At 34.3% G+C, this 11,777-nt stretch overlaps 1 protein-coding gene across 1 annotated transcript in view; it reads right to left on the reverse strand.

Moving 5' to 3' along the window:
- Positions 1 to 11,692, reverse strand: part of LOC120634935 — a 134,821-nt gene extending 123,129 nt beyond the window's left edge. The window contains exon 1 of the mRNA XM_039905828.1: positions 11,513 to 11,692. Coding sequence (XP_039761762.1) covers positions 11,513 to 11,567 — 55 coding nt within the window. The 5' untranslated portion in view covers positions 11,568 to 11,692. The remainder of the gene's footprint in view (positions 1 to 11,512) is intronic.
- Positions 11,693 to 11,777: the final 85 nt, after the last annotated feature.

Here is an 11,777-nt window from a genome sequence, read left to right on the forward strand (position 1 = left end):
ATTGTAATATAACGCTGCACCAGCACGTTCATTGAATCCTAAGTATCGTAGCAAGACTTTAAATGTCCCTTTTGTAACAAAAGTATGAAATACCAAAAAATATTTTTTTTATGAAAAATGCATTCTTCAGCTCCAATATTAGTAATTATTTTATTATAAAAAACTTGTTTAAACTTAGTAAGCCTACCGTATTATTAGCAAATATAAAATAAGTGATTCTATTTCTCTACTTTCTCTCTCAAGGCGCCCCGTTGTGATACATCCATAGTGCATACAACAGTGAACAGGCATATCGCAATACAAGATTGGCAGGAAACCACCGGCGCGGCGCGGCGCCAGCCATCTTTACCTTATACGGAATGTTTTCTATTCTTGACACAGGAAAAAAAATGTCTATGCTTTGTTAACATTAGCGCCATCTTGTAAGTTTTCAAAGCAACACCGATGTTTGTATTCTCTTTGTAAAGACAAATTAACAGCAATCCGATATTCTGTATGAATGAATGATTTTAATAATATAACATATTACGTAGTTACTTAAGTAACAAATATTAATGTAGCTTATATTCAATGGAACGTATGTTACTTTAAGTTGTCCGTTTGTGCATAGGATACTATTCAGATTAGTATTTTTGTTACCTGTATTTTTATACTAAGGTTCCAGAAATACTATAATTGACAGACCGTAGAAATTAAACACGGAATCCCAGCCATATTTTCGTAATAATAAACAAATAATTCTTTTGCAAGCAATTATTTTCTCATCATTAAATTCGGTGGAAATAAGTTTTTTTCGATAAACCTACTTACGCAAATTAAAATTAGGTCACTGTTGGCATTATTAATTACAGTAGGCGGCAAAATTGCTATTAATTGCGTACCTATAATTTAAAAAAATATATAACCAAACACACCTTGAACTAAAAACCGGTGACCACGCGAGATTGTATCGCAGTAAAATCAATAGTTTACGATCTTTTTACTTTTATTAAAATACGAGTTACATGTGTTAACGTCCATGTTTCTTTTGCCCTTGGAATTTAAAAAAAACATCCTTTCTACATTCCAAAGTTCATCTAGATCACTGAGCAATAAACCATAGTCTTTGATTCAGTCCTTATAAAGCAGAAACATAGCGTTTAGTATTTTCAGAATATTTCAATACTATACCGTTTAAGTCCTTCCAAACATATCAATAACACAGGTGACAAGTCAACGTGAAAAGACAAGTATCTAGTAATACAAAATCGATTCCATGCAATTAAATACCTACGTTACGAGTTAAAACTTTCATTGTTCAATTTTGAATAAAATGTTTAAATGATAAACAGTATTTATCCTATCTATCAATAATGAACGTAGTGCTTGTATCCTCTTTGGATGCAAAGTAGGTAATTTTAAACAAAATAGAACATTGTGTCAGCAGAAAAAAAAGTTAATGCATTAAAACCTCGTAAGAGATATAAAAATAAAACTTTATATGCATGTACTCGTACCTACAATGAACCAGTACACATACGCTTTCAATTCTCATCAGGGCAGAATGCAGACAGACGCATACTGCAGTGTTCTTTAAAAAAAAAAAAAAAGAGCGCGCCAACAGCTCATTACTTCGTGTGATAAGACAAAGGCAAAGGAATATTTTTACAAAGCCAGTGCAAAAACTTCTTGCAAGAATAGAAACCGCGATCAATTAAAAATCTTAAGGATATGAAAGCGGAGAAAGTATTTAGGTATTAGTATGCGAAACCTAGCCCGTTGTAACATTGGTTTATGATTATGTGCTATTTCAGTAAGATTCAAACTTCAATACTTTGTCTATTATGCGACTAGAACTACCCTACCAATCCATTTAACAGATTATGATGACTTACAAATATTGTGCATGCAAAGGAAGATTTCAGGACCGAATTAAAAGAACACCTTGGAAAACGTAAAAAGGACTCCAACATTAGGCTTTGCGAAATTGGGGCACAAGATAGAGATAGGTGGAGAAATCGTCAATCGTCGAAATGGGGGTTTGGATATACGACTCAGTCCCACATAATCTCTGTCCTGCCCAAAAGTAACCATAAAGCTTTTCCACCAAGACAAAAAAAAAGCACGAGTCCATAAATAACAAATGTGTATCGTAGTGCAAATGATGACTTCCTAAACGAATTTTTAGGCGATTTAGTTTTTTTTTAATCATTATATTACACTAATGCAGACTCGTCGTCAATTTCTAGTTCCGGAAATCAAACCCATTCAAATCCGTAGTTTAACGTGCAAACTACTCAACTAACGAGACAGTTAAAATAATAACAATTAACATCAATTGGCATTCTTGACAGCGTTTTATCATCAGAAATGACATAATCAATGCATTGTATAAGGCACTCAGGATCATCCGTGTAGTTGTAAATCATGTAATGAAATGAAGAAATTTACGACATGCAATTTTGCACCTTAAAACTCGGGGATAGTGATTGTATTTCTATAAACATTTTCATGGTTCTCTTAGGGTTGCCACTTTTTAAAAGCATATATCGATGGCAGAATCCTTTAATACGAAATGAAACAGTTTCCTCCTCCTGCTTTTACGGCTATCCTTTTAATTTAAATCATGTCTTTTTATGGGTACACTAACAAATTATTGACCCATTTATTAATTCTTTTGCCAAGGTAGTTGGCAAAAGGATTAAATATACAATGCTGCAGAATTAAAAATGTATAAAGTATTAGACTTGTAATTTATACTCTTATTTAATTATTTACATAATCGCTATTTCATCTATATATACATCTATACTTATAATAAACTGTAACAGGTCGAATTCTGTACATTGAAGATATATTTTTTTATTTTTTTATTATTTCTATCTTTATAGAAACCGCAGGGCTAGTAAGGTTTATAATAACACTTTATTTGTACACCACAAATAGGAAAAAAAAACAATGGACACAACAAAAATAAACTTAATAAGTAGGATACAAAGGGCGGCCTTATCGCTTAGTAGCGATCTGTTCCAGGCAACCTTAGAACTCGAATAAGACTGTAACTGGACGATAATTTTGTGCAATAAAGAGTTTATATAATTTAATGTAATAAAGAGTTTATATATGGCATTGGTGGCAACCCTAAAGCTGTCACCATGTGGGATCATCGTATCGTATAAGGCAAGATAATTAATGCAATGCACTTCCGTGAACCCCTTTACATGGCAAGATGATTATGTCGTTTTAATTCTATCGCTTGAATCGATCTCAGGATCGTTCATCGTTCGATAAGCATTAGTACTTAATATCTACACTAATATTATAAATTCGAATGTTTGTCTGTTTGTTACCTACATTTGGCTGAACACTTTCGCTGAACTTGACGTTTTAGGGTTTTCCCTTTCGGAGGGGGGACAGAGTTCGATCCCGGGCACAAACCGCTAACTTTATGGAGCTATATGCGTTTTTAATCAAAGAAATTGAATATATCTTTCTTGAACGGTGAATGAAAACACTGTGCGGAAACTTACCTACGTATTGGATTGAAGCAGGCGTTACTTTGCGGAAATCCATTATATATAATGAAAATTAGGCTTAATTTGTTCTACCTATCAGCACTTGGCCAATGTGGTTGACTACGACGTCAACCCCCTCCTCTTAAGAAAATCTGCAGTAAACGTTTAAAAAACCCCTAAGGATAGGCATTGTTAGAGTTATAAAAAGCCTACCCTTAATTTTCTTCATTTTTTTTTTATATGACATTACACACACTGCCATCTAGCCCCAAAATAAGCGTAGCTTGTGTTATGGGTACTAAGATAGCTGTTGAATATTTCTATGAATATTTTATCAGAATTACTTATAATATACACATAAACACCCAGACACTGAAAAACACTCATGTTCATCACACAAACATTTTCCAGTTGTGGGAATCGAACCCACGGCCACGACTCAGAAAGCAGGTTCGCTGCCCACTGCGCCAGTCGGCTGTTAAATTTTATATCTGCATACCCTGTACATACCCTCTATGCACGCCAATGCCCGTAGTGGGCGAATGATGATTTTGATGGAATTGGTGACAATGGTAATTTTATTATTTAAACAAGGAAATGCAAGTTTTTATTATCTTACCACATTCTTTAGATAAACGCACTACTTAGCAAGTTATGTTCTTTGTTATAATAACAACTTTAAACGTAATTATGTAAGACATAGAGATTGTAATTACCCAAAAAAGGAAGAATGTTAACTCATATTATCTAGGCGAGCCGCGAAGTCAACCTTATTGAAAACATTATATGTACACTGACTATAGACTTATTTTTTTCTTTTTTATTCCACTCGAGTATAAATATGTATTATATATAGTCAAAGTCAAAGTCAAAGTAAAAAACATCTTTATTCAAATAGACTTAGGTCAAGTGTTTTTATTCGCGGTGCTAGATTCGTCAAGTTTATGTCACAGCCTGATGGACCTTACTCTCATGTCTCTCTTAATCGTTTTTTCTCCTTCTAACTGACAATATAGTTTTGTATTCGCAAGTTTTAAGTGGGTCTACAATATTACATTTATATGTTTTTTCATTTTTTGTTTAGTTTTATAAGAGTTGTTGTTGTAACCTGTTGATTGTCCATTAAATAAATAAATAAATAAATAAATAGGCTAATAGGTGACACTTTTGATGCGTACATCACATGAGAATTACACGGTAGTGAGATGATAGCGACAACCATATTCGTAAACAAATAAAAGTATTAAAAAGTATTCGTAAATCTCAATAACCACCAGTAAATAAAAATATTAAAAAATAACAAATAATTACTTTTCCCACCTTTTAGTACTTTTATATAATTTTTCCTTTATTTCACATTAAAGACACTCACATTACATTTAATTTTTGATTTTAGATTTTTATTTTTTTCTTTTTTTAGTTTTTCATGTTTATTTTCATGATTTTTGATTTTGTTTATTATTTAACTCTTTGATGATTTTGTATTTCTCGATGTAAATAAGTTTGTTTTAATGAAAAATATCTTTTGTTTGTTTATATATTATATTATATATTATATTCTATGTTATTGTTCTTTTTTATGATTATTTTGTTATTGTTTAGTCGCGAGGATTCAGTGACGACGAAGGTAATGGGGCTGGCTGAAAACCAGTGCTTCGCGTTTTAGTTTGCAGCTATACTGAGCCAGCTCCTTTGTCACACATTTTTTTTTTTTCATTTTTACACTTTAACAATTATTTTATTTCACAAATGTAACATTTTACACAAATGTGTGACAATAAATACGATTTTTCTTTCTTTCTTTCTTTCTTTAAACTTAAACCTAAAGCTGCGAGGGTTCTAAACGCGTCCTGGTCTTTAATGTGTGTAGTATTAGAATTTATGAGTACAGTGAGTGTTTTTTGTACTTAAATTAAATTGCCGCACTAACCCGTTACGTTGTGTGTTTCATAAAGTATTCAAATAAATAATCAAAAAAGTTAGCTTTTGTCTGCATCATTTCTTACCACAAGGCGACACTTTGTGGTAAAAAATTATGCAGTCAAAGATGGTATCGGGCTATTTTTTTATTATTCCACTACAAGTTAGCCCTCGACTGCAATCTCATCTATTGGTTAGTGATGATGCAGTCTAAGGTAACCGGTTAATCTGTTAGGAAGTACGTACTACTAGCTTATACCAAGAGGCATTATTGCATAAGTACGGCTAGCAATGACAAGAGCCAATGACAAGAGAAAAGGATAAAAACTTATCTTTGCATCAACATCAGCATCAACTCTCAGAGCACTGGCGCATAAGTGGAAATAATATCCAAATTCCAGTCAGTCCAGTCATTTAAGCTAAAATTAGGTAAGAATCTCTGAATTCGAGATACCCAGCTGTATGTCTGTAAATACTTGTATATTGACAGGGCTAGCACAGGTAGGAGATAAAATTATATCCCCTGACGAGGGATATAATTAACGTGTCCACCTACTAAAGCATGGAATAGAAGAAGTTTACCCCCTGATGGTTTATTATTACATATATCGTTTAGTCTCGTCATTATAGTAAGGTCACCTCGGAATTCGAGATACCCAGCTGTAAGTCTGTAAATACTTGTATATTGACACCCTAAAAATTGTCTCAAAGTCTACATATGGTAGGGTGTAAGCAACTATTAAATTTCAAGGTCAAAGGTCACAAAAATCGGTTTTTTGCGCATTTATTGGAAATAACTCATTCCCTTGGAATATTTGTTTCCTTCTCGCTTGACTCATACGCGGACGAAGTCGCGAGGGTCCGCTAGTGCCTATATAAGGATGTTCCTCAAAATCAACTGGACTGACGTTATATTGTTTTAAATACCGTCGACACTGAGGTTGTTTGTAGTGTTTTATGTTCTAGGAGTACATTACTGAAACTTTTTTCGACCGTTAGGTGTTTCGAGCATTATATTATAAGTGTGTACTCTGAGTCAGAGTATGACCTTCTTAACAAGTTGCTACCAAAGCTTACTAATTGCTATAAATTACAGCAAAACGTAACGTAGCAAAAACACAATGGAACCCTATTAATATGAACGAACAAAAAACATGATACAGATTTCATTACAAAGTTTTTTAATATAGTTTAGTTTAGTTTGGAGTAGCGACTTTGGGACCGTGGGGTCCGGAGGCAAGAGCCCTTTTCAAAGAATTATCGAAAAGGATTATCGAGTCTTCCGGTGATCCTAGAGCGGGCAGTTACCTTGGCCAACGAATTAGTTTGGCCATCCAAAGGGGCAATGCTGCCAGCATCTTAGGGACTGTGCCTCGCTGCGGTGGTTTCGAGGACGTTTTGGATTTTAATTAGTTTTAAATAGTTTATTTTAGGTTATATTTATAAAACAATTATGTTAAATAATAGGTTGATATGTTAAAAAAAAAGCGATGACAGCCTAGGACTTCGGCATCATTTTCGGGGGGCTGAGTTCGAATCCCAGCACGCATCTCTACTTGCTCTTACGGTGATGGTAAACAGGAGGTTTCCTCACGATGTTTACCATCACCGTAACTGATGAAACTGAAACGGGAGTTCTCCATAATGTGAGTTTTTAACAATGATAATAATACTTGGACCTTGCTCACGAGATTACCGATAATGGTGCGATTTCATATTTTATAATTGTTCATTGTAAAGTCAACATCTCCTGAGGATGCTCCGGTTTCGGAGCGAAACGTGCGTTGAGAGTATATTGCCGAAGATCTGTTTCGTGTGGAGTATAAGGATTGAAGAAATTATAAATTACACCACACAGATTCTCCTGCTTTTCGCGGAGTATAGCAAATTAAGCTTAATTTTGATAATATATCATGGATTTCCGCAAAGTAACGCCTGCTTCTATCCACTATCCAATACGATTTCATATTTTCAATCACCAGAAACGCTAAATTTGGGATGAACAAAGATAATGCTTGTATTCATTTGTTTAAGTGGGTGGCCACTGACTGCGCTTATTTCTCAATTTATATAAGATCTTTAAATCAGAGTTTTGAATACTGTAAATTAACTTGTTTAACAGTGGTCATAAAAGTTTGATGCCCAGTTTAAAGTTTATATTAGAAATAAATTTCTTCATAGACGTTTTAGTTTTTTTACTTTTTATTTATTCGCTTATACCGCATATTTTGACTCATTGCAGTTATAAGTGATTACCTAACAGTAATGACGCTCTTTAGGTATACATTTTTTTCTCTGTGATTATATAACTTACGTTAAAGACAGTACTAAGATTCTAAAAAGTTGTTTTAATTAGACATCTAAGTAGACGGTAGTGGTATTTGGGTTGCTATGACAACCGGATAGCGTTCCATCCATCCGGTTGCGTTCACAAACATAATGAAGAAAAAAATAACTTTCATATAAGCGACGCCTTGTTACATTATAGTTAATGATTGGAACGCGTAATATGTTAGGCTAAGAAGTCGGTTTGTTCGTTTTGTCTCGTGCGCAAAGCGATTTAGACTACCAGACAAGACCCGAAAATCTGGAATGCGCTTCCAGATTGCATTTTCCTATTGCAATAGGAGTACCTTCAAATCAAGAGTGAATAGGCATCTTCTAGGCAAGCGCGCTCCACTGCATCATCACTTACCATCAGGTGTGATTGCAGTTAAGAGAATATAAGAGAATATTGTTAATTTATATATATTTATATATATAAATTAACAATGAACAAAAAAAAAAAAAAATTAAAGCAATATTTATTTCGTTGTCAAGATTAAAAGCTGAATTAAAAATTTAAAAATTTGACTTTAATATTGCAGTGAATTAGGGTAACAAAGTAGAAAAAAATAAAATAAATTCAGCCTAATTGAAAGACCCAATAATTACAATAGTGGTAATTTCTTTTGCAATTCAAATCAATATTTGAATTGCAAAATAAATTTAAGATTATATAAAATAAAATCGCCCTTTTTGACTTTTGTGTATTGAGATGTGTGTTTCAAGTAACAGCATCAAAAAAAAATTATTTAATACCACCATGCAATTAAAATGTTACTATAAGTTCAGTTAATACCACTGAGCTGAGTAAAAATGTCTAGTAAAAGGTTAATGTCATAGACAATGGACTAGTGCTTTTAAACGAACACCTTTAGGTTTTAGTAAAAATCTCTTTATATAACTTCGAAGCGTTTTCGTGCCTTTGAATATTCCCCCGGGAGAAAAAGAGGCTGCTTTAAACAACGCAGCGCAATGATTTACGCAATCGCTATTAAACCTCGTAACCACGCTAGTTTTCCTCACGTATAAAAAAAAAAATGTGTAAGTAATTTAAATTAACCTAATATTCATTGTTACGAAAGAAAATAATTCAATCATGTTATAATGAGGAATGAAGCAATTTTCAAAACGCGTTTTGTGTCAAAGAGTAGAAAATCACGTTTAGTGTTTGTGTTTTCATGTAAACTTAATTCACATCCATATAAGCGGTGATAGCCCAGTGGGTAGTGCTTCGGCTTCAATTTAGGGGGCCGAGTTCGAATCCCACGCACCTCTTCTTCTGCTTCGGTGCCGAAACCGCTGCTCTAAACAATGATTTGGAGTTCTTTCCAAACCATTGTCATAGATTTTTGAGCCATGATATTATTCTCCGGCCAGGCCTTCTTCTGCCTGCCACTTTACCTACTATGGCTGAAGAAGTTCATATTTTTTGGTGTTCCGCATCCGCACCTCTAACTTTTGCAAAATTTTTAAGCAATCAATATATAACTTGTTTCAGCGTTTTAAGCAATTAAAATATAACTTGTTTCAACGGTGAAGGAAACCATCGTTAGGAATCCTGCATGCCTGAGAGTTCTCCGTAAATCCGCACTGAGCTTCTGTATGTGGGAGGAGACCCGTGCACTGTATTAAGTCGGTAATGGCTTGATATGAGGACGGTAAAAGTTACATCCATGTTAGCGTAACTTACTACCTAATTATTTGTATAGAGCCAAATTCAATACATTAAATTATTAAATCGAAGCAGGCGTTTTACCTCTCCGAATTCTATGTTATACTTACGATAAACATTACGTTTTATCAGCTACAATCCGCGAAAAGTGGTAAAATCTGTAGTGTCATTTATAATTTCCTCAATCTTCATACTACACACCAGACAGATCTTTCGCAATGTAAAATAGTTTCTTCATAATTTTTACTCCACACGTACGTGTGGCTCCGATAACGTAGCATCGTCAGGAGATGTTGACTTTACAATGATTTATTGCTAAATTAGCTAGGTAATAGTATACTAGTAAAGCATTTTTATTAATTTCTAAATTTTCTCCAGTATGGTCTGGTGGAAGGCCAGTTCGTTGCTAGAGTTACCACCCTATGGTTAAGCATTCCAGTATCGTACTGGAATGCTAAACCGCTAGACGGAATGCCATGCATGGCATGGCATTCCGTCATGGCATGCCACGTATAGACCGTTAAGGTGTATGAGGTTAAATTAAAGAAAAATCTTTACATCCCTAACCGGTTAGCCACTAACACTCAAACATCATCCCTCACCATGAGGTGAGATTGCAGTCAAGGGCTAAGTTGTAAAAGGATCAAATAAAAAAGCACTAATGGCAGTTTACGATTTTCGCGAGACGCTGCTGGCACCATTTAACGAACAACACTGATCGATTAGTCATCGGTCAGTCAGAAAACGAGCTACCTTAACTATCCTAGTAACTGTTGGATTGTCACTGAGACAAAGTTAAGATTATCAAGACACGAGTATTAGTTCTACTGAGAATAGAGAATGCGAAATATCAAGACACGCACATCACTGTGAGTTATCCCTAACTCAACTAAATGAGCACCGACGACGGGTTTCACCGTGGTAGGTATGATATCTGCAGTGTGGAGCAGGTCTCCAGGCAATGAACCGAGGAACCGACTGAACGCCATAAGAGGAAATGCTAAGCAAACCTGTCCCTTCCCGACTAAGCCTCGGGAAATTCACGACGCAGATACACACTTTTTATATTCCACTAGCTATTGCTGCGACTTCGTTCGCGTGGTTTAAGCTTATGTTGTAAGATAAAAGAAGCTTAAAAAGCATTTAATAAACTTCATCAAGGGATAAGTGATTAGCATGTACCTAATAATAAAAAGAGAATACATCGTGAAGAAACCTGCATGCCTGAGAGCTCTCCATAATGTTCTCAAAGACGTGTGAAGTTCACGGGTTTGCGCTTGGCCAGCGTAGTGAACTACGGCCTAAAGCATTCTCATTCAGAGAGGAAACCAATGTCCTGTAGTGGACTGGTAATGGGTCGATGAACATGATGAATAAAAGCGAAGTAGGCAGTAAGATGTAGGTAACTACCTAAGTTAGATAATATATGAATAGATGTAAAATAGGTAGATAGGTATAAAACTTGAACCCAGATTTTCGTTACGATTTTCCTTTTGGAAGGTTTAATTTCTATAATAACAATGTAAAAAAAAAAAATGTGTTCAATACCTTATGTAGGTAATTGTGGAAAGTTTATATTTTCATCCTAAATTTAGTTTAAATAGGTACCTATAGGTATCCACAGCAGAAAAACGTTTTATCTACCTAGTGTATTATAGTAGTGTTTAATATTTATTCCCCTTTTTAAATACCATTGTGTAGGTATGTATTGGCTTACTTATGGCAAAACTTTATTAGTAAGCTGCATGTATGAACAAAGAAGCATCTTAAACGCCTACAATTAATTAAACTAAAAACCTATAATAAAGATTTCCTCTAATTAAATTATCGGAGTATTAATTAGGAATTAGGACCTTTATAGAACTTGAAATAAACCACAGCAGGGAGAAGAAAAACACTATAATTCAAACTGAAACTTAAACTCCCACACCTTCAAAGTTTCTAAACTTAGTCTAAAACTTTAGATCTATAATATTCTTCCACATTCAATATTTTTGAATAAACAACGAAGTTAGCCTTATAAATGGTAGTTAAATCTCAATACTCATTATCGCTGAAAAACACAAAAACTAAGTTAGCAAAAAACTTAGAAAATACGAACCAAAAAAGTCCTCCCAAGTCATAGAATGATCCGAGTCAGCGTTCGCACCGTCCATCTTTCCTTGCACAATGCAATCGCTAACATAACATTAAAATCCATCGAACATTATAAAAAGTTAACAAAAGAACCACTTGTTTTATTTCATTTATTAAATATCATTTCACATAGCACTTCATTTTTGTTTGTGTACTATGCAGCGGAGGTGTGCACGGACGCGAGGTCGGCCGACGACTATTGAATGAATGTGGAAAAAGTTAAAAGTTCG

The sequence above is a fragment of the Pararge aegeria genome, chromosome 25 (genome assembly GCF_905163445.1).
Source record: "Pararge aegeria chromosome 25, ilParAegt1.1, whole genome shotgun sequence".
Classification (NCBI taxonomy): Eukaryota; Metazoa; Arthropoda; class Insecta; order Lepidoptera; family Nymphalidae; genus Pararge; species Pararge aegeria.